At 38.4% G+C, this 22,219-nt stretch overlaps 1 protein-coding gene across 2 annotated transcripts in view; it reads right to left on the reverse strand.

The window, feature by feature from the left end:
- Nucleotides 1-14,471, reverse strand: part of tcf3a (transcription factor 3a) — a 36,172-nt gene extending 21,701 nt beyond the window's left edge. The window contains exons 1-4 of one of the 2 annotated variants that reach the window (XM_065272556.2): nt 13,913-14,471; nt 10,801-10,921; nt 9,666-9,729; nt 3,645-3,715 (exon numbers count right to left, since the gene is read on the reverse strand). In XM_065272556.2, the coding sequence (XP_065128628.1) occupies nt 3,645-3,715; nt 9,666-9,729; nt 10,801-10,857 (192 nt within the window). In that variant the 5' untranslated portion in view covers nt 10,858-10,921; nt 13,913-14,471. The remainder of the gene's footprint in view (nt 1-3,644; nt 3,716-9,665; nt 9,730-10,800; nt 10,922-13,912) is intronic. The other variant, XM_065272555.2, reaches the window with a different exon arrangement.
- Between the last annotated feature and the right edge of the window lie 7,748 nt (nt 14,472-22,219).

The raw sequence follows: 22,219 nt of genomic DNA on the forward strand, positions 1-22,219 counted from the left end.
CAACGGTCAGTTAATCTCACACACACATAATTGAACTGACCTACAAACACACATCTACACACACACGCACACATTATAAGATAGGTGATTTTTGTATGGATATTATAATGTACAGTAACAAAACGGAGTTGAGAATGTCTGTAAAATGTAGTTTTAAGAGTAGTGGTGAAACAGATCACAAAACTAACAGTTCAAATCATCAAAAATAAAAGGGTGGAAAATGTATATTAAGAATGAACAAAGAAATGACAAGCATATATAATAAAATAACAACAAAGTTACCCAAAGTAAGGTTCAACATTGGCCTTAGGTACAGAAATGGATCAAATGTCTTCATTGTCTTAATTAAATATAATGTATATTATTTAGAGCTCTCTCTTTGTCTTGGGTTGTTTGGTTTAAATTAAACATTATTAAATGACACAGACTTAAAGGATTAATACATTTTCTTAAAAACAAATCTAGATAATTTACTCAACCACCCATGTCAATAAAAATGTTGATGTATTTATTTTAGTCGAGGAGAAATTACGTTTTTTTTTTAAGAAAAACATTTCAGGATTTTTCTCCATATAGTGGACTTTATTAGACCTCAACAGTTTACAGTTTCAATTCAGCTTTAAAGGACTTTACATTATCCCAAGCGGGGTATAAGGGTTTTATCTAGCAAAACTATTGTTATTTAAAAAAAAAGTTATTTTCAAGCACAACTTCTCATCTTGCACCGGCCGTGTGAGGCGCTAACGCGACCTCACGTAATGCATCATAACATCAAAAGGTCACGCATAACGTATTTGAAACTACCGCCCCAGTGTGGAGAAAAATGAGCGTTAAGACGTTGCTGTATGTGAATGAAACTAATTAATGTCTTTGTGTCAGTTTTCAGTTTATAATAATAACATATGTAACGTGTGACCTTTCCATGTGATTATGAAATACGTAAGGTCACGCTGGCCCATCACACAGTTAATGCAAGACGAGAAGTTGTGGTTTAAAAGTGCATTTTTTTGTTAAAATTATGATGGTGTCACTAGATAAGACCCTTATGTCTCGGTTGGGATCATTTATAATCCTTTGAAGCTGCATTAAAACTGTAAAGTGTTGATGTCCACTATATGGAGTATAGAATATTTTCTATACTATATATTTTCTATATTTTAGTATCTTCCTGAAGAAACTTAATTTCTTCTCAGCTGAAAAAAGAAAGACATCAACATCTTAGATGACATGGGGGTAAGTAAATTATCTGGATTTTTTTTTAAAGAGTTACTAAACCCTAAACCAACTTTTTTTAGTTAATGATCTGTACGAATGATGCTTTATTAGTGCTGTTCATTGATTTTAGTATGTGATAACATCCATGTCACTCGTTGATCACATGTTTTGAATGCATTTTCGATTGGTCGGAATCCAACAAGCGGGAAATTTTAACCCCGGAAGTAAACAAAAGAAGAGGAAAATACAGCAGACATTGCGCCGCAGTTTATATATAGTAGTCAACATTTGAAGTGGATCAAAAACATTCATCAAACTTGTCCTAAGACAAGAACGGGTACTGGGTATTGGTTTTAAGACAACTTTTAGGAAAGGTTTTGATCCACTTCAAATGTTGACTAGTGTAGTATGGAGAGACAACTGTGCGTTCGGATCGCATTTGTGGTCGTTATAGAATATATAGTTTGTATATTCACGAGACAAGGAGGTCTCGGTCCGCACCAAGTTTGATTGCTGGATTCTCACAAACTGCACCAGGTGAGCCATCGAACTCTGGTACAATTCAACCGAACTAAACAAGGCAGGCGAGAAAGCACCCTAATGTTGCGTTTACAGCAGCCGTGGTAGAGGCGGCAAAAATGCGCTATTCGCGCGTAGTTGGACGCTTGAACATTTTCAATTTGGACGTGCTTTATTCGCACGTAAAAGCCACACGTGCAATTAGTCATTCGAGAAATTCACACGGAAATCTGCGTCATGGTAGGGGCTTCTGAGACTGCGCCACTCTCCGCTCGGTTTTGTTTGTATGTGTCCTGTAAGGAACAGAAGTTTGCTTGCTTTTTGAAACGTGTCTCTCTGTATTTGCACTTTTGAGTGCATGTTGTTTGAATGTGTCTGATCATCTCTATGCTCTATTCCCTTTAAAGATCACAACTCTTCATGTGTAAACGTTAGAGACTTGAAACACATTTGAACAAAGGAGGAATGAAAAACAATGTAGTATTATTTATAGTGTTATTTGTGTTATGTTCTATTTATTCTAATATCTGAATGTATGTGAGAAGAAAATGCCTGTCAAAAGCTCTAAAGTATAAAAAAAAGTTAGTACATTTTCCTTTACTTAGGTTTAAGATGTTAATAAGCATATCCACTGGACATTGGTTATTTTTGTCTTTGGTAAGCTGCTAAAGGCTTTATGTATGAAAACAGCACCATGTCCGCGTAAAGGGCTTGTTATAGTTGTGCGTACGTCCGACAGCTTAGGTTCTGCATCGGTTTTCATTTATAATTTTGCGTCGTCGTCCGCGTTGACGTGCAAACACACGCGCAGACCGCTAGTAGGCAGTATCCACACGTGTAACCACAGTAGCAGCGCGACCGTCAGAGAAAAAGAAGCTTGGCAAGTTAACCCACAAACGAAGAAGAAACAGCAACTTGTTGTGTATGATTTGAGAAGACCAGCAATGATGGAAGTAAATAAACAGCGACTTTTGTTGCAGTTTGAGTTAAATCACTCCTCAACTTGGCTCATCTTTGTTTTCACCGTCACAAACGGAAATACCCCTGACGCAGTTTTTTTTACCTGACGGGATAGGTTCCGGTGGACCAATCACAGCGCTTGCGGTCCGCGTAGAACTGACGCGCTGTTAAAAATGTTGCGAGGTGCAACTTACGCATGAGTATAAATCGGCTTAAGCATACAGAACTGGAACCGATCTACTACGTTTAACAGGAATACGGAGGTTGCACATATACCTTATTAAGCCCCAACAGTGTGATCAGGACACGGCGCAAAGCTGCGAGTCTTAAAATCACACCGAAAAGTCTTAGTTTGCGATAACAACCTGCTGACTGTACATTATCCCATTTATTACATGTGTATTTACCTCATAAGTAAGGGAAGCAACATTAAATATTGATTGGAAATATTATATTAGCTCATTTTTAACAAATGCAGACCTTCAGCAAGGAAAACACGTTTACTTTCGGTTTTAAGATAAGACATTCAGATGTCACGAACACACTATTTGGTTTAATCATTTATAAATATATCATCATATATTTTATTAAAAAAATATATATCAAAATGATTGGCAGCATGCAGGTTACCGTGTGTTATTAGTTTTGAGTGGTAGTTATCTCAGAATAACAAAGCTTGAAATGTCACGACCGACCGACCAATCAGAATCAAGCATTTTAGATAGTGTAATAAATATTGATTAACATCAATCTATTATAGTCTACGCCTTCCAGAGACATTAACATTCACATGAGGAGGTGCCGATGATGGCAAGAACACACTTAACATTGAGATCTAAAAGTTTTAATATTTCATCTGTCTGTCATCTAGACTGTTGTGAACTGATGTTTTCATGTAGACGTTGTGTGTGTGTGTGTGTGTGTGTGTGTGTGTGTGTGTGTGTTCTCACCCGTATGTTGTAGGAGGGACTGTTAGTTTCTCCTGAGACCCAAGAGCCCGGACCACTTCTATCATCCAATCCTGAAAAGGAAAAAACATAAAAATGCCTGAATATCACATCAACACTTCAAAAACAGTGCATCAGTCGATCTCCTGTGATGACTCGAACAGTCACATGATCAGAATATGAGGAATGTATGCGTATCATCTGACAGCACAGGTTCACAAACACACACACAATCATTTCACAGTTTTCCTTTGGGCACGGTGAAGTTCACCTGACGTGGCTTTTGTACAATAAAGTGTCTCAGTACATCACCCGCTGACATGAGGTGACCCGTCAACCAAACCTTAGGGGCTTTAAAACCCTCCACACGCATAGAATGTTGTCGAAACGCATCAACATTACACTAAATCTCAATCTACTGACACACAGAACCCAAGAATTTTAAAGATTTATGGTGCAGAAATTTCCCAAAACCTCCTTCTGCGCCTTAACACTTGCAAACATCTCTGGAGAGAAGCGGCTTAATTGCACACTGATTTGCATAATTGTGCATATTAATGAGGCCTCTTTCTATGAATATTCATATTTTTTGTTTTGTTGTCTAATTAAAAAGGGGGATGGGGTGTGATGACAGCACTGGTGATAGAGTGGAACAGAAGTAGAGCGGACGAGTGAATTATGACTACGAGAGTCATTGCCGTGACAACCACCATCTACGGGCGGGGCCCGGGGGGACATTCCGGTGGGGGGGGTTAAGGTGGGCGGGCTACAGGCCGTGTCAGCAGATTCAATAAATCGACATGGGACAACAAAGCGCGCACACACACACACACACACACACACACACACACACACACACACACCACTGACGACGCAAAACCTGCAAAAACAGGAAAGAATTATTCATGCACTATTGACGCTCTGCTACACAATGAGTTTACCAAAGTAGTTTATTATTGCAAACGGTCAACAATAGCAGGACTTCCTGCAGACGATTGACAATCTAGCAGATCTAGAATACATCCAACAAAGCAGTCAACAATACACCGCTGTCTTCTAAGATGCCTAATACTGTCCAGAGACACAATCTCAGGTTATTCAAGCACGAAGTATAAAAACAAGTTAACTGATGAAGAATCTTCCTGTTTTATAATCCACACAAGTTTAATCTATCAAAGTTTAAGAGAATTATGAGATTTTGAAAATATAAAGATATTATTGAGATGCTTGCTTATAAAACCGATGAGGGTTTTTCCTGGCTCAAAATGAGGTGAAGGTGATGCTCTCCTGATGCACACACTCACACACACTGTGGCACAACCTCACAACCCTAACCCTCACATTTAACTTTTTTTAGTGTTTAATAATTTAACGATCAAAGAAAATAACAAATACGAAACATTCAATGAATTAAAAACTTCACAGCAGTTCATTTACAGTTAACAAACAGCAAAGTTATTTAAAATTAAATGAACTTTTGCGATAGCCAGGCCCAAACGGAAACCGTGCCTGCAGATTTCTTCGGAAGATTTCTTCCAGCTATGTTGGGGTTAGAAAGATCTACTAAATATAATAACCATGCAAATAATATTTTGAACATGAAGCAGTGTAATTGTCCGTTTATATACACAACAGGTTCCAGTTACGTCCACGTATGTGAATATCCAGGTTTTAGGAGGTTAATAATCATATAAAGACCTTATATTGTAGTCTACTATTGCTGAACTGAGTTAAACTAGCAGCTTTGTCTTCGATCATATATGAATGCATCACCTTATGCCAGTCAAAACCACTGATTTTATAGATATAACCAACTTGTAGCTTATCAACAATTTGAATTTTCTGTGCCAAGTCTAACTAGTAAGTCTTTATAAATGCGCATAAAGCACTTTCACATCCTCAGTTATGCGTTTCACTCAATGATCCAAGACTGATTGATTCACTCACTTAGCTCTTATTGAATCGGTTTAAAATATTCATTCGTTTTTGGATCATTACGGTTCACGTTGTGTTTAATGCGCGATTGTGATGTTGAACCACTGAACATTTTCATGCAGGAAACATTATTTCATCAACTTATATCTGTAATGACAACATCTAGGAAATATAGCACCTGATATAGGAAACTCCATATTGCGCATTCCTTTCTTCTTTGGTCACTGTGCTGACAACGAAACAGCGCCACCATAGAGGCGTAAAGGCCGCAACTGCACTTACAGATAATAATACGCATGTCCAAGGATTGTTTGTGTTTTCTTTGACGACACATGAAGGCAGGCACGAAATTTGGTCGAGGCGGCTGCCTCCAAAATCTCTATGCAGAAAAAATCTATCATCCATTTTTTACTAGTTGAAGCATTTAAAGTACCCGAATAGAGCCAGATGGATGAGGAATACAAAATAGATTATAATGGGGAAACTTTATGAAATGAATTTTCTGAAATAATGTGCCCTGATCAGGTCACTTTGATTTAAGAGCGAGCATTTGAGCTATAGGGGAAGTGAGACGAGTATTTTTACAGAGATCTGAGGTGGATAGAAAGAAGAGAGAGAGAAATGAAAGACGGCTAAAACTGTGAAATACCATGAAGAAACAACAGGAGGGTGATGATACGTCAACACAGTATGAAAAAAAACTCAAGAATAGATGTGATCCATATTCATAAGCACACTGAATATTCACTCTAATTAACAGACCTGATTAGGAAAAGTGAGAAATGTGTTCAGAAAAAGGCCAGATTCTTCTGCAGACTGTCTTATACACACACATCTCTTCACATTAAAACTAAGAAGCTAAAGTTGAGACTTTCCATCCACACCTGAATAAACAAAACTTGCTCAATGAACTCAATCTAAAGTGTCTGTTCTGATGTCTTACACAGAGAAATGACAACACACTTCACATATCCATGAAGAGTTCAGATGCAAAAGGTGCTGAACGCCACCTTCGTCATAAATGAGATTAACCAAATGCCCTCAACATGTACTATATGTTCAGCAAATACTTTAGCTTCAAATCTGCTTAATCCCACCCTCAGGCCATTCAGAAATACAGTTTAAGGCAGTATCTATTACGATTCTGATAAAAAAAAATGCTAATAAACAAGAAATCATGCTAGACACACTTCTTACCAAGACCAAGTTAGTAACTGCATTACATCATTGTAAAAGTAACTAATTACCAGGAAAAGTAACTATTGCATTACTTTTGCATAAAAAAGTTTAAGTAAAAGAATACAATAAGTTAAAGGAATAAAAAAGGGACACTAAAGAGAAACCACTCATTTTGTGGCAGCTTGTGATGATGTGAGGTGATTCATTAGATCAGAATTACAGACGTGGAGAGACAGAAGTTCTATGTTACATAAACATTCTTGTCTTTCACCTCAAAGATGGAAAAGTAGTTCTTATTATACTTTGTGTTTGCGACCGCTACCTTTGAGCTCGATGTACTTGCCATCGCTCCGTCACCGGTAAGATTGCTGCGCGAGGACCGGGCTGACTATGAGTGCTTTAAAACGGAAATAGGGTCAACAGCAGCAGGACCCGCTGCTCATTGAGAAGAGAGAACTATACGTTTCTTCATGTCATTCTCCAAAAGTCTACAACCATGCCAGAAAAGATTGCTATATTTGTCATAGTCACTATGACATTAATTAACATATAGCGCCAGCTCAAGTCACAACTTTGTTTTTTCATTGTAACAACATTGTACTTAATTTAGTGTTGTGGGTGTACATTTTGACTGTAAAGTCATAGTTGGTGTTATGTTGAGATTGGTCTGTTTTTCACATGCACAAAGTTTACATTAGGAGGAGGAAACAATCGTGTTTGTCATTTCCAAAAGGCTTTGAACCGGTTCACGGAACGAAAACCAGAAACTTTCGATTTTTTGAAAGGAACAGAAACAAAACCAGAAACTTTCAAAAAATTAAATGTTTATTAAAAAAAATAATGGTAACCGGTTAATTCCATTATTTTTTCTGTTCTTTGACAAGATTTCAGTCCAATATGACTCTGTGAACTTCACTTCCAGTCGTCGTTGACTCATATGAGAAATGAGAAGCTTGCCACCAGCAAGTAGTCTACTCAAGCCCAAGTCTTTAATGCTCAATCATAAGAGGTAAATATTGTAGGGTACCCATCTCAAGATGTTTGTTTTTTTACTAATTAGTGGTGTAACGGATCGCAGTTTATCTGTGATCCACACAGATCACGACCCACGGTTCGTATGCGATTCGCGGATTAACACGCAAATTTAAATAAGGTGAAAGTTGATCATTTGCACACGTTTCAAAGGCTTGCAAATGTTAACACTCAAGTGATTTTAAACAATGTAACCACAAAAAGGCGCTAAAGTGAGCTATTTTCTGAAAATAATGCACACCCGTGGTGTAACGGACGGTTTTACTCTACCTGTCCATACAGATGCACTAATAAAACATCCTAATATAGAGGCGGTACACTACAGACAGAGACTCTCAGCCTCGAGGGCATCGTGAACCGACGGTAAGCTCATGAAGTGAGTCAGATTTACAACAGAAAGCAGAGCTGTAATTATGTAAAGTAAAGCGCTGGAACTGAAGGAGTCACGCTTGAGTCATGGGCTACGAGACACACAAACATCATGACTAAAAACACAATTATTAGTTATCTCTACAAGTGACTCATAACCTGACCTGCAGAACTAATATCTATTTGATAATTACTATAAACATTTTCCCATACGGACTTAAAAAAAATTTTGTATGTGGGTAATATGTAGGAATATAAACAATGGCTTGCTTTGCCAAATTTTGGTTGGTTTATTTACACTTCAAAAATATTTGATGCCATTTAACAAAATATACATTAATATAATTAAATCCTGGGAAAAAAAACTGAATATCCGAGGACATGTAATCTGCAGTAGATTCATCGCTCCTATTCATGCAAAATCTTTGTCTTAGTCTATACTTTAAACTTAAGTTCTGCTGTTATAAATATGCCACTTATTCTCACTTTCAGGTAGTCAGTAAGTGAAACTTTGTGGCCACCGGTAAGAGAATCAACACAAATGTTCACACAAGCAACCTTCCAGCAGTATTTATAAAAGACAAGAGCGTTTCTGAACCAAAATCTGTCATTAATGTCCTGCTAGGCAAATGTCTTTTTGCATTACTAATAAGTTTAGTAAGCACAGTAAGACAAAACTTTTTAAAGAGGTAAAATAAATATTTGGTGTCGCCAGAGTCCTTATATGAAGTTTTCACTCAAAATACCCCACAGATAATTTACTAAAATTACATTTAATTGCCACTTTGTAGATGTGAGCAACCATGTGTCGTTTAATGACCCCTTTTTTTTCACATGCTTTCAAAGAATGGTTTACCAAAACTAAGTTACTGGGTTGACCTTTTACATTTTCTAGGTTGATAGAAGCACTGGGGACTCAATTATAGCACTGGAAAAAGTCAGATTTTCATAGTATGTCCCCTTTAAAACTGAATAATGATTGAGCAGACTTTAGCTTTACATTTAAGTGCTATTTCATCACGACCAAGAAAGAAAGATTTATTTATACAATAATAATAAATTAAATTAATAGAAAAACCCTCAAAATATTATCCAGTGCAATACATCGACCTATCACTATTTGTGAAGCCTAAAAGACTTGAGAAAAGAGAGGAGATGGAGAGAAAGACTGTGGAGAGGGGGCTGCTTGTTTTGTTTTGATGTTTGTTGACATTGTTTGCAGGGGTGAGAGAAGAACTACGGTTTCCCATCACCCCCCTCCCATGATGAAGAAGCGACAGCTGAGTAGATGAAACAGAGGAGCAGGAGAATGACCGAGGACATGATCAAACAGACTTACATTCACACACACACTTTACAACAATACACGAGGAAAAGCATATTCACATACATTTTACGACACTCATTCATCAAGTATCTCAATCATTTGTTTTCATTAAGCAGTTATTACTATCATCAGAGAAAGAAAGAAATGATGGAAAAGTGTGGCGGTGATGTAAAATAACTTACCAAACTGAGAGCTAGATAACGCTGGGCCTCTGGTCTTTCCATTCGAGACTGGATGAGGGAACATCTATGAGAGAAAATTATATTATCATTTAATGTGTTGTGGGTTGTAGAAAACATCATATTTTCACTCTATACCTCATGCTATAGGCCAGCTGACAAATAACATGACCATGACCCCTTTATCAACAGATAACATTTTACACATGTAAAGGGGAAAATAGAAACTGTAGGTAACACAAGTGCTCACCAATTTTATTTTACATCATTTTATGACCTTTCTGCAGTGTACTTGCCCAGCAGTGTGAATTTTTTTATAAAAATATTTTTGGAGACAACTAATGTGCTTTGTCATATATAACAGTTAAAAGCTTTTTAAACATTTTAAAAACAGGGCTAAAAAATAAAGATATCTGAATGGGTAACGGGAAGCATCAACAATGCTCGGGCCAGCTGAAAGAACCGTCACCGGTCTGATCGGGCCACTGCGGCACCGCCACAATATCATTTCCATGTGCAAAGATGTGTGTGCGTACAACCAAAGGCTACATTGGTCAAAAACAATACAGACAATTTCATACAAATGCACATATTTTCGCGCTTTTTGGTGGGGCTGGTGCTAATTTTGGCAGGGTTAGTAAAAATCTAAACCACGACTGCGCCAGAAGAAAAAATATCTTAGCGTTGAGCCCTAACGATGTGTTCACACGAGACGCGAATTATAGTCACCTTCCCACCACAGCTGCTAACACGTACGGCTGCATGGAAGTTATGAAGGTGTATCTCAGCGAACTAGAGCTGTTGTACTTCATCTTAGTTTACTTTGGGCATCTTTGGCATTATTTATTAATTTGAAATGCTTCCACACTAAACTCTGTTTTGCCCGCCTCATGTTTGGTTTCTTTTTTGTGTCGGGAATCTCGCCACATGCGCTGTTCAATTACCAGACAATTAAATTAATTGAATGGAGTAAATTCTTGTGGACAATTAACCGATAATCGATTAACCGTTTACATCCCTACTGTAAACCTGAGCTTATGTGTCAAAGCAAGATATTTTATATCTTAACAATGACTTTCACAATATATGACTGCCTCTTACATATCACTGAAACTATAACAGAACTGTTTGTACTTACAGCACTGAAGTCCAGCAGATCATTCAGTTGGTCCATGTCTGTCCCCACCGTCGCCATCCTGTGTGTCTCTTTAGCACTTTCTCTTATTTCAGCTCACACACACGTCAATCGCTTTATAATCCTGCAGGCAAGAAGCAGTATAAGAGAGTTTGTCACATGATAAAAAAATCACAATAAAAAAGGCTGTGCCACTTTACTTTTTATCTAACAATACCCATCAGACATGCCTATATTCACAATATAACATGACCTCTGGCTAAAACAAACACACATCACTGCATTGTTAATATACTATGCTATATTAAAGACCTGTTTTAGTATTGTTTTTTCAAAGCACACACCACATCTGAGCATTTGCTGGTGGTTAACCAGCGAGGGAGACCACCAATGAGCCTCCAGTCCAGGGGCTCAAGCCCCAATAACCCACCTGAACACCCACCCGCTGATAAACAAACACTGACACTACGGGAACTAGATGATTATACAAACACATACTTCTACTGGAATTAGCAAAGTTTTATATCATAAACCAACTAACACTTACGAATGTTAAAACCATTATAGTAATAAACAATCTAGATATTTGAACATCAACAATGAATTGATCCAAACAAAGGTTAAAATTTGTGCACTTATATTTTGATAAAGAAAACTTTCCGCATACAACATACAGCACAGATATAGTCTTGAATCCCTGTCTTCAGTTTAAACATTGTTTAGAGTAGGGCTGGAAAACGATTAATCGCGACTAATCGTTTGCAGATTGTGTGTTCTGTGTGTAATATATAAATACACACACATCCATGTATACATTTAAGAAAATGTGTATATACATTTTTATATATTATAAACATTATAAGTTATGTGTTTTTTATATATACATAACTATACACAGTACACACACATATACAATGTAAACTAAAAGTTTTCTTTATCAAAATATAAGTGTAGAATTACTTCTATTCTAGTTGCAATTAATGGTTTTCCAGCCCTACTTGAATCCTTGTCTTCAGTTTAAACATTCATTTGAGTTTTGGACAATAGCATGCTTTAACATCATCTGTTGGAAATGACATGGGGCTTTATATTACCTATCAAAAGATCAAAAGTGCTAGGGTATATAAGAAATACACACTCCTAAAACCTTACAACTACTGTTGCACCACATCAAATAAACATGTCAATTTAACAATGAACCAAACACTTTAATACCCTAAAGCTCTACACACTATGATAAAAGCACGCAAGTACTCATACTGGACAGGTGCTATAGTAATACACTGTTGTAGTTTTTGCCATGCCTTTACGGTCATACCATGACTTTAGACACTATTGTCATGGGTTTCATTAAGGCTAACCATTGTTGTATTTGATGGTACGCTGGAAATACTATGACATTTTTGGGTAAAACTATGGCTTCCTTGCACATAGCACCAAGTTTTAAAAGGCTAGTTCACCCTAAAATAACAATTTCATCATAAATCACTTACCCTTCAAGTCATTCGATTGTCGTTAGAACACATTTTCTGATATTTGTGACTTCAGTTTGATTTACTATTTTTTTTATCAGAAATGAATGAAAGACGTCGCCAAAAGAGTCCATGTGCCATCAGTAGTTTGTTGAACGACCAACGATGAGAACAAATTGATGAAGAAAATTGTTTGTTTTGTTTTCCTTGCATACAAAAGTGTTAATATTATCAGTCATAATATTTTTGCCGATGGAAAGATGCCATGGGAAAAGAATTGTAAAACAAACTGATGTCAACGGGACAGTCACACACACCTTACGGTTTTACTCAAATATATCTAAAAATGTGTCCTGAAGACAATCACATTATGGTTTAGAACGACACAGAGACTTAGACACAGTGACTTAGGTTAAAATAGTCATTAAGGGGTGAACTAACCCTTTAAACCACGTTTATTGTGGCCATGTGTCTTATTAATTTCATTATCATCATTATATTCCTATATTAAGTAACTTGGAGTAGAATATAAATAGCATGGGACAATCATACGTTACCATGGTAACTTTATACTATTAACCCATCCTGGAGCTTTTTGGAATTAAATGCTTTACATCTCTTTGAAAGTCATCATTCCTCTTCTTCTACTAAATCGACCACAATCAATACATCTCAACAACATGAAAACTTTAGCACGCGCTCGTCGCAATAGAGACCAACAGAGACCTCCACCCCCCCCCCCCAAACCACGAAACACTGATCGATCCTTCTACAGGAAATCTCTTATCTACATCTAATATCCCAAACAAATACATGTGTACAGATAAACCAGGGTTAGTTTAACTGTGAAGTACTTTAACAGCAGTGTATTGAGAAGAAAAGCCTGGATTTACAGAGAGCAGAAAAATGCAACACACGCGCGCACACACACACACACAGGGCCCTGAACTCTACAACACAAAGAAACACACGACACAAAGTTTTCAAACTACACAAGCGCATTGACAAATATTGAATATATGTGGAAAAACAGCAAATAACATCACGAGTAAACAACCGTGTGGATTACATAGAAGAAAAAGCGAGGTAACAAGTTATTCGATTTCCAAAAATTGGATTAAGACAAAGTTATTTTTAAGGAAAAGTATAATAAACACACAATTCCACAGGACGAACTGTAAACCCCTTACAATATAGCAAAGTACACACCAAAATACATCACAACACATTAACTTGAAGGATTATTTCATTTAAGCCGAGAACAAACTTTCATACGGCACTTCTGAACCTAAAACACTTTAAAACACTACAATTACTGACAAATCTATGAGCCACAGAGCCACCTGACGTCATCTGAAGTAGTAAACAGCTACTTAAAGTGTTTACAAACAGACAACAATAAGCTACAAAGTGAGTTTTAAACTTGACGTTGTTGCCAGAATTAAACAAAGAAGCCGTTTCCCCTGGACTCAAACCCACGCGCGCGCCCGCGCACACACACACACACACGCGCGATCACTAAAGCCTATAGACAAAACACTACACACACTCGCCGCTCAACAAAAGTTTATTCATTACAGCTCCCGTGGCAAATTCAAAACAAATCTACATATACACGCGGTAATAATCAGATAAACGTTTACCGTTTGTCGCTTCAAACTCGCGGCATCCAGCGGGAGAGAGACGCGCTTCAGTCCGGGAGGAAAAACAGAAAGTTGGGGGACAAAAATTTCCCCCCTCCGTGTCTCGGGTCCAGCAAAATCACGGTGCAAAACGCGCCGTATCTCCCGGTAAACTCGAGCAGTCCGCGTTCAACGAGTTCTTACAATATAACTCTGTTCAAATGTTACTCCAGGTCAACTTGTTTTTTAATTCTTTCGAGTGCTGGAAAGGTTACATCTCATCTTCCGAGTAGACATTTTAGCACCGTCCACATTGTCAGCCCCAACAGTGTATCCCTCCGCGCAGAGGGGAGACGTTACAGCGGTGTCCGATTTCAAACGCCCAAAAAACTAGGACTGCGCTTCTCACGCCGTTGCTCCGAGATTAACAGTAATCGCAACACAAATAGCCTGTGAGATACGAAGATCAACGGTGTCGAGAATTTTATCGTGAAATAAAGACAGATTCTAAAAGAACTGTGCAGTACTACACCACCGCGCGGAATGACACGACGCACTAACTGAGAGAAATGGACTGAGAAACAGTGCGAGATGAAGCGATAAAGCCAGAGAGTTAGCCAATGGGGTGTCACGGGGGTTTTGATTGACAGTTTCAAGGACCAATCAAACCGCTCTTCGGCACTAAAGTCGAACCTCTCTTTCCTGCGCACCCTACCCAGAAGAATGGCAACAGGAAGCTAATGGATGGGAATATCTCTGTGAATTTTTTGTTTCACGTACCGCGTATACTGCGAATTTACTCCTTACAGCATTTTTAAAGTTTTCGTTCAAAACGTATTCATGTTAAAGTAAAATATTTTGGCATTATTACATTTAGGCACAATAAACGATTATGTGCATGCTACAGTATTACCATGGTTTTGGAACGGTATGCCTTGTTCTTTGAAATCATCATGTAATGAATATTTAATCATTATAGTTTGGTACTTTAATTGCCATCTACTTCCGCAAAAAAACCTTTTATTATCAATAATTTCCTTTTGTGTTTAATAAAAGATGACTTGTTGTTGTTGTTGTTGTCATTAATCTGGGGCATTAGACTCGATATAAAAGATTAAAATGATAGCAGAGAGATCATATATTTAATATATTAAGACGAGACGTTTGCTTGCAAAGCGATTATTCACCTTGAATTTGTTAAAACAGCTCAGTGATGTAAAGCCAATGTTCACACTTCTTCTTCAATTCAGAGTCAACACCTTGGATAATCTGAGCCATGAGCAGAAGTGAAGTCAAGCAAATGGTTTCTGGTGTAAAGTGTGAAAAAGACTTTCAGAGGGCAATAAAACGAAGGAAGCAGCAACATTTGGTATTTGATGGGAAAACAGAAGCTCTGTCTGTCTGTGGTGTTTTTTCTTTGAGGTCACTGTGGGTTTTTAAAGGTACAGATACCACACCAGGGGAAGAGCTCAACATGAACAAACAGAAACCTGATGATTCATCTGTGTAATATCTGTCCTCAGGTGTTGACTGTGAAACATGCAATTTCTCGTAAAATATGCAAGAGTAAATAAACATCAACATTAAAATCCATATGAATTCGAAACATATCCTCTTTACGTTCTTTTTCATGCATGCACGGTTTATCAGAGAGGATTCATAAAGACACGCTTCTGTTTTATCAATGATGTCCAATCTTTCATCAAAATATAATCATTCGCTCCGCCTCTTAAACAATTTTCCATTTCCTCTGATGTCACCTGGGTCAGGATTTATTATGTCAGGCCTAGTTAGGACTAATCTGAATGTTGACACAAGCGCACAGAATCCACTGAAGGGCCACAAAAACGTCCAACTTGAACACCTGTCATTCATCTCCAAACCCCTTTCACACGTGTGTTTATAACATATTTCAGCTAAAAATAAGCAAGTAGTATTTGTGCCTTCGGTAGAATTGCACAGATTGGCTTTTGGAGAAACTGAAGAAGTTTTCAGATTCTGTTTGCTTCTACGAATCAGTAAAGATTATTACCTTAAACTGCAGCATCAAGCATCACTTTAACAAGTGAAGTCCCCATTTTAAAGTCAAACACATTTAAGAAACAGATTGCTTAGACATCGAGGTTTAAGGCAGGAATTCTGGGAAAGCCCGGCGGGACCAGCAGCATCATGTCAGTAAAGCATTAATCCTCCGGATGAGAAGAAAGGGGGCATGTCAATCAGTTTAACCCCAGTATAAATAGAGCTGTGTGTGAGATTTTAAACCCTATGTGAGCCTTTATCATGTCGTCTTCACCAATGTCCACACAGTCCATGATACTTTAATAGATTTAATTTAAAGTTGATGATTCTATGTTGATATGCAAACTATCACAAAACTGTTCATTGTTTAATATATGCATGTATGTACTTATATTGTGCTTTAAAAATGAAGGAGATTGATATTTAAAGGTGCCAAAGAATGCATTATAATAATCTGTTAAATTGTTCTCTGATATCTACACAGAAGGTTTGTGGCTTTATTAAGAGCAAAAATGATCCAGAGACAGTTTTACATGTCCATTTACAACCCTAAGATTTGTCTTTAAAATGAAATGAATAATAATGTTGAGCTCTGCTCTGATTGGCTGTTTCTCAGAGCTGCTCCTTCAGTAGCTCTGTGTGTGTGTGTAAACAGATCTTAAGCTTGAGTCTGTATCAGATGAAGATACAGATTTTGAGCAATAATCAATTGGCTGGAGATTGTTAATGGATGTTTGTGGTTTTTTTCTGTAAACGAGTGGTAGTATTTGTAATATATGGATACAAAATTGAATTGGTAATCAGTGTAAAGACGCTAGAATTGAGATTATATGATCACACTTGCATGACCTCTCACCCAACGTAAATATTTATGACGAATTGTTAATAGGTTTGTTGACATTGTGACCTACAGTCGTACTTCTACTTTTCCTACCAAACATCACTTATGATCAGATTAAGTACAGTCAAACCAGAGACTTTCACCTGCTGCGTAACGTGCCTTCACAAATAAGAGTCCCAAAGGTCACGTGACCTGCTGCTGATACAGCTTCATTCATGCAGGTGCTTAGGGTGAGTCCTGATGTTTTCGTTTACAGGTCCATAAATAGAAAGCAGAGAAAGGCAGGAGACACACAGCTAAGAGTCGGTCTCTCTCTTGACTATAGCTGCTATATCGAGTCGACGGGCCTGTGAATGTGCAGAAGTGAATTCAGGGCAGCTGCGTCTGGCGTGAAGTGCATTCATCTCAGGGTTTGGAGAGCATCAAGCAGGATTAGCTAACTGAAAGCATCCGCCAATACCACTGAAACCATGGCAACCAGTACCTCTCACAAGCTACACACACACACACACACGAGAGAGAGATTCGCTCAACATCAGAATAGATAAGGGTCAGAACGTACAAGATATAGAGTGATGAGCAGTAAGAGACGGTCTTCTTACAGCCAGAGATGGACCTCGACAGCTGTCTGAGATGGGAATAGGCTGACGATTGCCAAAATACAACCCATTACAGTCAAATGAAATTCAACAATCCTGAGATAATAGGCAGAGAGAAAGATTTGCTTGCCTTGAGATGAACGTGTATCATCTATAATACTGCATTCACAAATCAGGTTTGAGTGTTTGTGCATGATTCATCTCCATAAGCAAACAACAATAAAGGTTTCAATTATTATCAGATGCTTCAGAATGGTCCTGATGAGAGAGATGGGATCCATGAGTTATGACAATAAAATTATCCATCAATTCTCACGTTTAGAGGTGATATGGATCAATATTGTATAAGGAATATTTCAACCAGAAATTAAACATCAGTTGCCATTTGAATTTTCTTCTGTGAAACAGGTAACACTTTAACATTTAAACTCAGGCATCATCATGCTCATTCAGCATTCAATCAGATCAGGGTTTTTACATTTAAAGTGCCAGTCAAGTCTCATTTCTAAGCTCCCCAACAACAGGTTTAAATGCATGCAAGGTCAATGTAATTTTCTCAACACATAAATTTAATATTACCCCATTTCTCAGAGATCCCCAAATGATTTGTGCGAAGCCATTCAAACGACTCAATCTGCCTAAACCTCACCTTTCGGTAACTCTACACCTGACACAGTCTCTAAACAATCCGACAATAGTGCAACATGTATTGATCTAGTGCTAACATGACTTACTGACAAGACACATCATTTATTAATTAATTAATTAACCAAGCAATAAAAACAATGACAGACATTTTTACACTCATGTAAGCAAGTATGTAAGCTAACCAGGCCATAGCAAATCTTTAAACAGTAACTTCAACATGCATTAGCCAGTTGCTAGCGTCACTTAACTTATTGATAAGACATTACAGTAAACTAGACTTTCAAAACACCTGGGGAAAATAAAGATATAACATAATAATCATATTTACAGGTTCTGGTAAGTAGACGCATGTCCCAAATAAAGTGGGTACTGGTTTAGTAAAGTTATTTTAACCACTGAGTCTTCACATCTTCATCCTTGCCTTTACAGCTTGAGTGTCTTCCCGACATGATGTTAACTCACTAACTAGTGAAAGTGTCTGTGGGCAGGTCAGGGTTTTCGTTTCTCGCAGGCAAAAGACTGTAGGCGGAGATTATGCAAAGTATTGCCTTTATATTTAAGCAGACAACCAGCGGGAGATTCGAAAAATATATTTTGACTTGTTTCAGCGATAGAGTCAACTCCCTATATTAAAAGGCAATAACTCTGAGCACTTTTTGGTTTAACTACTTTGCACATTGTTTACATTAATGGACAGCTACATGACACTGGTTCTATATTCCATCTGTCTGGCACTTTAAAGGTGCAGTGTGGACTTTTAGAGACATCTAGCTGTGAGATTATGAATTTCAATCAACGGCTCAGTCCACCGTTCACAACAGTAGGCGCCACAGGACAAACTTCTTGTTGTCTAAGACAAAATACAGTAGTGACATAACCATAGATTGTAAAAAATATGGACGTATTGTCTGTGACATCACCCATTGGTTTGGGAAGATCGTTTTTGAAGCTTAAAGTAGGTGTTGCCTGCGTCACTGCGAATCACTCACGGATAACTGAAAATGGGTAAAGAGGCGGGACGTGGGTGAAGCTGAGTTGGCTGGTTGCTGAAACCACGCCCGTCTAGCTTGATTCTAGTGACAGCAGTGGCAGTTCAGCCATCACTCAAGTGGCCACGCCCTTAATTATGCATAAGTTTAAGGCTTAATATAATTTAAATGGATGAGTTACATAAAAATTCCCCCCTCTCACAGTTGTCATGAAGGGCAAAATTAGCTATACAGACCAAAAACACTTTTTGTACCAGGCTGCAAACATATTTTTTTCTACTGTAAAGTTGGGCATTTTAGCATAGAGGTCTATGGGGATTGACTCCCTTTGGCCAGTCGATGAATTGCAGTTTAAATCACTTTTGTATTGGCTTCATCAGAGAGATCAGAAGGTCGCCCCTCGCACATAACGTGCTCTGTACATCAGTTTGTCCACTTAGGGCTCCTATAGAAACATCACAGTGACTTCCACGTAAGAGGACCCTCGGTGTATGGAGATAAAAACGTCTCATTCTAAACTAATAAAAACAATACAGTTCATTATGTACACCACTGATATTATAGGTATGTAGATTTATTATATTGCATTTCTGTCATTAGATGCTTCTTAAAGTTACACAATGCACCTTTGATATCTATCATTTGAACTGACACTGTGGTTACCTGTATATAAAACAAACACTGCTTATGGCCATATTGTTTAATGCGAGTCAACTTTTAACCGGTCAGTAATATTATATTATAGAAAAGAGCTTGATTGACAGGCATGAGACAAACTTTTGAACATGCAAAGTCACAAGAGAGCACGGCAGTGGGCTTTAAACCCTGAAAGCCTCAAGCAGAAGATAGTTTGTGAACAGGAAAGCGGCGTTCATTTGACCCAGATCAAAGTCTGCAGGAGCTCCAAACCTCCACTGTTTTTAAGCGACGTTTACAGCATTTAATGTGCAATGAATTGGTGGATCATCTGAATTTGTTATCAGAAGTGAGAGTGTTAATGTTGTGGGAGCGTTCTGCACCTGTTTCTAGCGAATTTCGTCTCTGATGACACCGGCAGTCGCGACTCTGGGCTTGCGGTTCACGTTTCTCAAGAAAAACCAACAAGCACGGAGGGGGACATAAGAGCACACACATACATATGTATACACCAAGACCACCAGACAAACTACATCAAAGGGTTTTTTTCTCTCTCTCGCTAGGTTCTACTTCCTTTGACACATGCAGATGTTTCTCATGAGCTCATCTCGTTCACATCATCTCACATTAAACAACAGACTTTTACATTTTCTACAGCTCATGCGAGTGATCTTCACACAGGTTAAAGTCGCTGTGACTGGTTGCCAGTGCGTTGCTATAATGCGCCTATAGGGAGTTCTGCATGGTTGTTAGGGTGTTGCTAAGGTGTTCTGGGTGAGCTCAAGTCTCAGTCTGTGATGTTCTCAGGTCCGTTCCTAAATGCAAAGATTTTCCACCGGCTTGATCCTCAACATTTTCATGTATGCATTGGCACCTGCTTTTATCCAAAGCGAATGCAGTGCATTAAAACTGTACATTTTTTAGTAGTATGTGTGTTCCCTGGGGATCAAACCCATGTCCTTTGTGTTGCTAGCACAATGCTTTACCTACAAGGAGCATGAATGCAAATGTAATAGAAATGTAAACGTCATTGTCCAACCAAAATCCCTCCCCTCGAGTTACATGACCTGATGTTTTATCCACACAATTAACACAAACTGCTACAATCAAAGAAATACTTTCATGTCTCTGCAACATCTAAAGTTGTCACCTATTGGGATCACACACAAAGAAAAACCCCCACACACAAACACAAAAACACATACACGTACACGGCAAGCAAAGATTGATTTGTCTGTCGTGGGGCATCAGTTTATAATGTTTGTACATCGGGGTTTCCTTGCTGTCAGTTTTTGGGGATAGCCGGTCTATCCGAACGCCCACGCTCAGGTTACAGTGGTGCACACACACACACACACACACACACACACACACACACACACACACACACACACACACACACACACACACACACACACACAGCTGCACTTCAACACACTGCTACTGTGCAACATTGTGGTCACGGCGGCAATGATGAGAAGAGGAAGTGTGTATCACAGCAATGACGCTCATTAACACAATTATAACAAGATCACATAAAGCAGCCTTTACTGAAGCCAAGATGATCCTACAGAATAAAAGTCCAGCTTCATAGAGACATCAATAACACACATACACACACGCACGCACACAACACAACACAACACATCATCACAATGTTGCAGGGAGCAGCAGAAAACATCACTCACACTTTCTATCATCTAAATCTAGTTCTTCATAAATTCTTCATCCTACTATGAGGATCTAAATCAATGGTGTGTGTTATGTGTCATCAATGATAATCATACAACATCAAGTCACCATCAGCGTCCCATCATCTGTACAGTCCGGTGTAAGTTTCTGAACTGAAGCTGAATAGAAATGGATTTGGGTTAGGTGTGTGATTCTAGTCATTCAATTCCATTTGATTTCTATAGCACTTTTCAAAGCAGCTTTACATGAAATAAAAACAGAAAAGCAAAGAGCAACAAAAGGATGGCCAGTAATAACATCAGATGAGCTGCGTGCTGTTTTCTGAAGGATTCTGGCCATTTGCTTTGTGCTCATCTCGTGATAATAAAAGGACGCTGTGACTTTAAGCCTTCGCTCACTGCCGCAGTCAGACGGCAAACTCTGCAGTCATTAATATGCAAAAATGCAAATGAGTGAGTAATTAAGAGCAGGAGTTCCACAGAGACTCTTTGATTGCTAATGAATTCGAATCTGCAAAAAAGAGGGGGATGGGATGATGAAGAAAGAATGAGAAGCAGTCTGTGTATCTGTGTGTGAGAGAGAGACAGAGAGAGAGACAGAGAGAGAGACAGAGAGAGACAGAGAGAGACAGAGAGAGACAGAGAGAGACAGAGAGAGACAGAGAGAGACAGAGAGAGACAGAGAGAGAGAGAGAGAGAGACAGAGAGAGAGAGAGAGACAGAGACAGAGACAGAGACAGAGACAGAGACAGAGACAGAGAGACAGAGAGAGAGACAGAGAGACAGAGAGAGAGACAGAGAGAGAGACAGAGACAGAGACAGAGACAGAGACAGAGACAGAGACAGAGACAGAGAGAGACAGAGAGAGACAGAGAGAGAGAGAGAGAGAGAGAGAGAGAGAG

The sequence above is a fragment of the Paramisgurnus dabryanus genome, chromosome 6 (assembly GCF_030506205.2).
Source record: "Paramisgurnus dabryanus chromosome 6, PD_genome_1.1, whole genome shotgun sequence".
Lineage (NCBI taxonomy): Eukaryota > Metazoa > Chordata > Actinopteri > Cypriniformes > Cobitidae > Paramisgurnus > Paramisgurnus dabryanus.